The 8,794-nt window shown below is 38.9% G+C and overlaps 1 protein-coding gene across 1 annotated transcript; it reads right to left on the bottom strand.

Annotated features, from left to right (window-relative positions):
* Window positions 1-1,866: 1,866 nt before the first annotated feature.
* Window positions 1,867-8,352, bottom strand: LOC132055874 (pentatricopeptide repeat-containing protein At1g74850, chloroplastic). The gene is made up of 4 exons (XM_059447879.1): window positions 6,375-8,352; window positions 5,351-5,665; window positions 5,056-5,163; window positions 1,867-2,662 (listed from the first exon to the last, which is right to left on the bottom strand). Exons 1-4 carry the CDS (start codon window positions 8,192-8,194, stop codon window positions 2,323-2,325), a joined length of 2,583 nt encoding a protein of 860 aa, XP_059303862.1. The 5' UTR covers window positions 8,195-8,352; the 3' UTR covers window positions 1,867-2,322.
* Window positions 8,353-8,794: the final 442 nt, after the last annotated feature.

The raw sequence follows: 8,794 nt of genomic DNA, 5'->3' as shown, positions 1-8,794 counted from the left end.
AGTATAAATAGAGGTCATTCATTTGTAAAAAAACCATCAAGCAAAATCAATTAAGTCTTCTATAATAAAAAGCTTCCTTCTAGCAAATTTCTCTTGTCTTTCTCAATTACTATTCCCTTAGCGATCTTGAGTGTAGTAAACTAGGGGCGACTTGGCATAGCAAGATCGTGAGCAAGTTGTGCAAGAACGTGAGCGAGTTGTCAAGTGCCGCACGTGCGCTTAGTTGAAGACTAAGGACGTGACACTAGGCCCTAATCTGCAAGTCTATAACTAAGGAGGCACGAGTTTATTAGATGACCATTGCCAGACCATATTGCATTTGTGCAAAAAATAAAGGCCAAACCCATCGACAGACACCTGTGGTCGTCCACTTCTTTCACTTGAGCACCTAAAGTGGCCCTTGTTCCATTTAGACACTTCAGGTAAGGTTCGACTGTGTCATTTAGACACTTTTTGCTGATCTGGCAACTTGGGTGAATTGCACACCAAATAGGCGCGTGAAGAGCTCTCCAAAAAAACAGATTTTTTTCTTTTTTTTTCTTTTTATTTCTTCTTCTTCTTCATTCTTTTTCTCTACCATCACCAAGCTTACTCCTTTAATGGAGGTCAGATTTTCCGACTCAAATCTGTTACCATCGCTATTGCTGCCATTTCCACCACCCAACTGCTACACCTAATAATCAATCTACCAAAATTTCATTTCAACATTTGCTTCATTTGGATTCTTAAAAAAAACCAAATGGATAATTGACCCCTTTGTTCTTAATATTCACCAAAATAGGATTAAACTTTTCTAATTTCGGAACTTTTGGAAAACGTATCAATGGAAAACACAATATCAGACAATAATTCCCAAAAGAAAAGGGGTCAGATTCGTACGGAGAAAAAGATGGGTCATTGGAGCAATGAAAAAATGATGTTTGTGGTAAAATATTTATTTATAGTATATTAATGAAAAAGGAAATTTGTCTAAGTTTTTGAAGTTCTTCATAAACAAGGTAAAATATTTTCTGAATTTCATGATCCATCTCATTTGCAGGAATGCACCATTTTTGTTGCTAAGCTTTTGTCGCCAGATATGTTTAAGATATTCTCAATGCAAGAAGTAAGAGAGATTGTTGAGGAAGGTGGGTACGGTGAGGAAGACGATCAGATCTTGGGGGGGGGGGGGGTGGAGGGGCGAAAACGACGATGGAAATGGAGGGCTACGGAGGAGAAGATGAGCGCGGAGCGTGGGGGTGGGCGGCGGCAAGGTGGTGGGGTGGTGGCTGCTGGGTGGGATAAGGTATTTTTCTATTTTTTGAAATATTATTTTTTTCTCAAAATTTATTTTAATATTATTATTTGATCAAACGCCACATGTCCTAACTTAATTTGTCATTTTGCCACATCACCCAGGCGAGTGTGTTACACACATTTCACATATTTGGCTAATTGTGCAAAAGTGTCTAAATGACACGGTCGAACCTTACCTGAAGTGTCTAAATGGAACAAGGGCTACTTTAGGTGCCCAAGTGAAAGATGTGGACAATCACAGGTGTCTGTCGATGGGTTTGGCCAAAAATAAAACGATCAACACTACTGATATGAGAGTTTATCAGATGACCATTGCCAGACCATATTGCATTTGTGCAAAAAATAAAACGGTCAACACTACTGATATGGTGTGGGAGCTTTCACTAATATTAGTCATAGATGAAACATGTTTGATTACACGACCTAAATAATAGCTGTCAAAACTCTTTACGATGAATGGAATATAACGAATTATTCATCATACGAGAATCAGCAATACTATGATTGAACACCCTGGTAAAAGTCCATTCTCCAGATAAAGGCGAGCACCCAAGATAACAAGGCTAACTCTAGAAAGAAGAATGCTAATGACTATATTGATATAGCACAATCGTGTTAATACAACAAATTGGACACAAATGCCATATCTATTACTGGCTGCATGCACTAGATCCAGCCTATAAATATCCCAGAAGAACCAAATTCATTTTAGCATTGGAACACCTGAATATACATGTGTACATAAGCCAGCTGTGTAAGCTAATGCTTTCCATCTCTTCCATTCCCCGTCCCCGCCTCCAAGCTGGGTGCCAGAATTTTGAAAACAACATGAATTTTTAGCACTCACTCTGCTGCTTCATAAGAGGATTGCACCTGTTTGACATTTTTCTGCAGCTGAAATTGAAGGAGGTGATGCCAAAGCATAGATAGGTCAAAATTAGAGCACGGGCCAGGTAACCGTGTCAAAAGCCAATGCAAGCTCAACAAGGTTGTCAAGCAGAACACGTTAAATATCTCATTATCTGCTCAAACACTGCTCGCCATGAGTTCTGGATCTGAACTCCTGCTTCTCTCAGTGTCAGCATTCACACTTTCTGATCTTTTTGCATTACTCGTGGATGTTTGTTTTCCCAAATGAGAAATGGGAGTGTTACTTAAAGGAATTAGTCTGTCACCTTTTGAAGCTTCTGTGGATGTTTCGGCACTAGAAAAAGTACGTTTGAGCTGAGTCTTTTGACAGACTATCCGCCCCTTATTCCACCCAGGGAAACAAAATGATGATGAAACATTATCCTTTAGAAAAGAATATGCAGCCTTAGCAACCGGCAAATCCCTAGTTATTGAACTCTTCTCCGTCTGACCTCGTCTGATTCACAGAAAGCGATCATGTAAATTTAATTGAAAGAAAGAGGAAAATATGAAAAAAAAAAAAAAAAAACCAAATACATTACAAATACAGTTAATTACTATTAAGTATTTTCCTATGCTATGTAGACACCACTGTTAGGTGAGAAACAAGTTACACATGAAGATAAGACACTTCCAAAATTACAGCTACCTGAGATATTAGGAGATTTTTAATTTTTACTCCCTCCATTCCAAAAAGAATGACAGAGTTGGCGTACGAGGGTCACACCATCTAATTTTCAACGTGAGGATCATAGACTCCTAAACTTTCTGTAAAGATTTCTAGTTGTTTTCATGTTGAAGGGCATGATATGATGGATTGGTTTAGTTGATCCTAACCAAATGATGATGAAGTTACTTCAATTAAATAAAATATAATTTACATACAAGAACATAAAAGTAATACCAATTATAACCCTTTTACAATTTGAAAAATGACATATAGTATATATAAATCATCAAACACATGGATAATTCTTTAGTGACTGAGAAATCCGACCTGGGCCAACCCTTAGGACAGAGGGTTGCCCTTGAAACTCGAGAACAATGGGCTTGTCCTTCTCCACTTAAATATCAGTCTCAGTTTGCATGGCCCAAGGCTATAACCTGTGACCTAAGTCACAAGTCCCTCAACATTTGCCACTTGAACCAAGCCCTGGTGGCAACACGATAATTACCATGAGAGAAGCCATGCAGTATTTCAATGAGCAATATCATCCTAAAGAACCGTTTTTCCTTTTGATAAGTAAGTCATTAGAAAAATCCACTTTCCAAGAAATATTATGGATTATTAATTAGGGCCAATTGACACATTGACTCTCCTTTTTTATGACCAACTTCAAGGACACTGTCCAAAAATGAAAAAGAAGGGACACCAACTGAAGTGTGGTAGTGCCAGATACCACAATGAACCAGTACATGACCACATAGTTGATGTCCATGCTTCATAGTTCAGTTCTAATCTTTCAATTAAGCTTTTAAACAATTTATATATAGCTTTCAGTTCTGATATTGATCCTAAGAATAGCTGACATAGAAGTAGCCCAGTAGATCGAATCAAATGGCAAAATTATGGAGGAAAACCCCCTAATTCGGCGTCTACAATCTAATAGAAGAAAGTATATCGACGCATGTGTTACTGCAACTGCATAGAGGAAGTTCAGCCAATCCCGCTATTTTCATCTTGAAAGATTCAGAAAAATAGAACATGCTCTACCCCTGCCTTCGATTGCTTTCATTTTTGGCCCGATCAGGCTTCATCTTCTTATCGGCATAGCCATTTAGCTTGCTTTCTTGGGACTAACCTTGAATACTAGCCATTTCTTGTCCTTAGGTTAAAGCAAGGAAAGCATGCTAACAGATTGCCTATTAGCAACCTTTCCCCATTCTAAAACATAAATTTCAACTTAATCCAGTACCTATATAAAAAAAAGTCAACTTATGGTATTCCTTTATTTTTTTAGTTTGAAACCGTGGTGTCCGGGCCAGCTTACGCGCACCTCGACAAATCCACGAGACACCGTCCACCCCCCACCCAACAACAGGTACCAGGTAACTTTGTCCCAAGGCCAGAAGAGATGGGGAAAAAATCGCCTAGTGTTGTCTCTGCGGGAATTGAACCTGAGACCTCATGTTGCTCAACCCACTTCATTGACCACTAGGCCACACCCTTGGGTGCATTATGGTATTCCTTTATTAGTCAGTTTTTTTGTCATATTTTCCTTGAATTTCGTTTAATTCCCTACTTCCTCTCTTTCATAGTCTTCTTCAAATGCCATGCATATGCTGGCTAGAATTTTCTCAAGGGAAAGTTATGTTAGTGTAAGATACAATTGATTTGGTATTCTAGTCTAAAAGTGAACGCATACAAGAAATATAAAGACAAAAACTGTGATTAGCCACATGATATAGGCAACTCAATTGATATTTCAAGGAAATCCCGCACAAATCCTAAACTACTAACTGGATCAAATTTCCTTCCCTATCTCTGGTCAAACTAAAATAACATAAATGGACAGTAAAAATTTTCTCAAATTATCAATATGACAATTGACGTTTCTATATGTTGGAACATATGGAAACAGATTTAACAATAATGGACTTGTAATAAGCATGTGTTCATGCTGCTAGGTGATGGTTAGTACCCTTCTTTCCCTTTGGCTTTACAGTAAGAAGCAAATAATTGTAAAGGCCCCTAAAGGACGTCTTCGTCCATGCCGAAAAAGCAGGTTCCAGCACTTACGTTGCTTGATCAATCTACACCCACGCCCTCCAACCCCAGAAAGTAAATAGGAAGATGGCATCACAAAAAGGAGATGATCACTGACAAAGCAATGAGGCAAAAGCACTTACACGACTACAACAGAAGCCAGTTGGGGAAGCTCCTCGCCTTTATGAAACAACTCTTCCAAATCGTTGAGCCAAACTGATATTGCAGCGCATGCACCACCAGGCCACATCCTAAAACAATAGACAATAATTAGAGAAACGCCGGATAACTATTGTATATACACCCATTTTCACTATTTCCTTCCAGGAAACAGTTATGATAGCACTATTTGATAATATAGGGAGTTGCGGAAGGTTGAAGTGGAGAAGAAATCAATTTAAAAGTAGTGCCACCAATAACCCTAAGAAGAACGAGTACCTATGAACATCCACAGACCACACAAGTTTGTTTCTTCGAAACAGTTCAGGGAATAGCCCCCTTTTTGTTGCTTCATTCAGCACTCTTGCAGCCCTTTCTTTCTGGCCTAACCACCAAAGTGCTTCTATAAGAGTGTTGTAGAACCTCATGCTCAAACCACATCCTTCTGACTTGAGTTTGTCAAAGACATACTCAACCATCTGCCAATTATTTTCATCATCTAAATCTCCGTGAATCATTTGTCCAATAACTTGGTGCATATCAGAAGTCTTGTTTGTCCTCACATCGTTCAATAATTCACGGGCCATATCCCACCTAATAACAGAATTATAAGACAAAACATATAAGGACATTGGAAGAAAACGGAAAGAAGTCACTCCAGTCATGCACAAATTCACAGGAATTCAGACACCAACTTTAAGGGCATCCAAGCATCAATTACCAAATTAGACTAGGACCAGCTCAATTTCATGGCATAATCTATGGTAGTAGCTTTAGGACAGAGGCTAAGCTCCATTTACACCCTAATGCCTAAATCCTGCCAGCAAGGAAGATTCTGCAAATAATGAGCAATGCAAGGAAGTACAAAATGCACAAATCCTGAAGTAGTACGAAGAGGAAAAAAGATAAGGTAGAAAAAGAAACTATATGAAATTTATGGAAGAGAAGTTAAAATCCACAATAAGGTATCGACTAGTTCCATCAGTGCACACAACTAGTCAATCATTTTAACTCCTGTGCATTTTTTGAGTATGCAAATTGTAGAAATTAAGTATTTCCACTTAATACCTTTAGAAGTGATCTTACAGGAAACTATATCACATGTCACTATTCTCAAAAAAAAAAAAAAAAAAAAAAAAAAAAAAAAAGAAACAAGAAGCTATATCGTAGCAAGTTGAAAGACAGCACACAAATGGGTTCCAATTATCTAAAGAACCATTTCTGAGGCACCAATGTGAGATTCATAGAACAATATCAAGTTTTAAAATGTGAAGAATCAGCTGATTGGAAATTAAAGTCTAACCTCTCACTTTTTGCGCAAATTGCCAGCATCATACAGCAGCAAATGATGCTAGGCTGAATACCCAGTGATTTAATTTCCTGAAACTGCTCCTCACTTTCGTCAACTAGGCCTGCAAAGCAGTAGACACTCAAAACTGCCTCGAGCGTCCGCTCATCTGGATCACATCTTGCCTTTTCCATCTCAACGTAAGCTTTTATAGCTTCTTCGAACTGACCTCCTTGTCTATACCCTTCAATCATACCGTTGAAAGAATCCCTGTTCCGGGGAACTCCAACCTCACCCATTCTAAACCATATTGCTTCAGATTCTTTGTAAAGTCCCCCTTTAGCAAATGCATGGATCAGAGAATTGAAAGTCTCCACCATTGGCCTGCTTCCTACCTCATTCATCGTATTGAAGGCGACGACTGCCTCCTCATAAAGCGCCGCCTGTCCATAAGCTTCAATTACGCCATTATATACTTTAGAGCTAGGCACCAGACCTTGTCCATTCATATGCAGCAGAATCCTCTTCGCATCTTCATGAAGCCCTCCCTTACCGCAGGCATATATCAACCCTTCATAAGTCTCCATATTTGGTTCTACCTTCTCTTCAACCATATCATGGAATAATGTTACCACCTCCTTAAAATAACCACCTTCACCAAACACCTGGATGAGAATATTATACGTATCCGCATCCGGCTCTGTATTACTCGTTTTCATCTCAAGGAAAAGCTCCCTAACCTGATCATATCTCCCGTTTTTCCCATATAAATTCAACAGAATACTATAAGTCTCTGCATTAGCCACACATCCAGCTGCCTGCATTTGCCTAAACACATCCATAGCCTCTTTCATAGACCCCAAATGCGCATAAGCCTCCAACAACACATTATACGAGGTAACCTCAGGCGACGTACCCCCAGCCTCCATTTCCATAAGCAACTCCGAGACTTTTTCCAATTTCCCTAATTTCCCAAAAGTCTCAACCAAATAACTATAAGTAGTTACATCAGGCAAAACACCCGCCTCATTCATCGTCCTAAAAACCATCTCGGCCTCATCTTCTAACCCTCTACTCGAACAAGCACTTAACAAAGTATTATACGTAACTAAATCCGGTTGAATACCCTCGTGTCGCATTTCAGCAAATAAACCTAATAAACCCTCCCATTCATACCCACCTCGAGCACACGAGTTAATAACCGTATTATAAGTCAATATACTAGGAACTATGTTTTCTTGCTTCATTTTTTCAAGCAATTGAAGTGAAGTTTCATACTGTCCATTCCTTCCATAAGCATTAATAATCGAAGTATAAGAAAATACAGTTCTTGCCACACTGTGAGTTGGCATTTCATCGAATATCTCAAAGGCTTTATCAAGAAGCCCTTCACGACCTAATATACCAATCATAAGAGTATAAATATGCTCATTAGGCTTACACCATATTTGTCTTTGCATATACTTAAACAGTCGCAATGAACGTTGCCAATCCCCACGCGCCGCAAATTCCTTAAAGACTAAAGAAAAATCAGATAAAGAAAGCTTGTTTTTGAAAGTATCTAAACAACGCGCAATGCTTCCACGTGGCGGAAGGCTTGAGAGTTTGTTGATTAAGGTTTCAACGTCGTAACTGTATTTGCCTTTTTCGACGGTAACTGTTGGGTTGCCTAAGATGAGGTCTTTAGGTTTAGCTCTAACGGAAACCGTTAAAAGAAGACGGCGGTGGGCCCCGGTGAGGTTTTTGTAAGTTGGGATTTTGGACGGAAATAGGTAACGGTGTGAAGGGGGAATTGGGGTGAGGACTGGGAAGAATGAGTTGTATGTGAGGGACATTTTGGTCAATTTAACATGTGTTGTGCAGTGGCGGAGCACGGTGGAGTTACCGGAGAAAGGGCAGAGGAGGAGGTAAGGTTTAAGGTGGGTTTGGAAGGAGGAGAAGATGAAGTAGTTAAAGGACACGTGGATAATGGGAGCTGCGGATAATAATGGAACTATACTACCTAAATTAACTGTAAATAAATTTATTCCGTGTCCCTTTGTCCATTTTATTTTTCTTCTTTTTAATTAACCTTTCCATTTTTGTTTTGTTTTTTATTTTATCTTTTCTGCTCTCCATCTACTTTTATTTTCAAGTTAGAGAAGAGGGTTGCTCAGATGGCAGCACTTTCTACCTCCAACTCAGAGGTTGTGGGAGCCCCTGAGGAAAGGGGAGTAAAAAAAAAAAAAAAAAACTATTTTGGAGTGCTAATACTAGTGCAAAATGTCAATTGAGCCCTTTTTGTCCATCCGATTTTTGTGTGTAAACTATACCTCATACAAATCTAAGCTAGCGTTTCTTTATGTAATTTAGTGCCTTTTCATGTTTCAATTGTTATATTGCAAATGTTTCTCAAACAAACTCAACATAAATTATTCAAATATTTCTCCATAAAA

This window comes from Lycium ferocissimum, chromosome 5 (genome assembly GCF_029784015.1).
Source record: "Lycium ferocissimum isolate CSIRO_LF1 chromosome 5, AGI_CSIRO_Lferr_CH_V1, whole genome shotgun sequence".
Lineage (NCBI taxonomy): Eukaryota > Viridiplantae > Streptophyta > Magnoliopsida > Solanales > Solanaceae > Lycium > Lycium ferocissimum.
The sequence above is the reverse complement of the archived record's forward strand: the minus strand, read 5'-3'. Positions and strand labels throughout refer to the sequence as shown.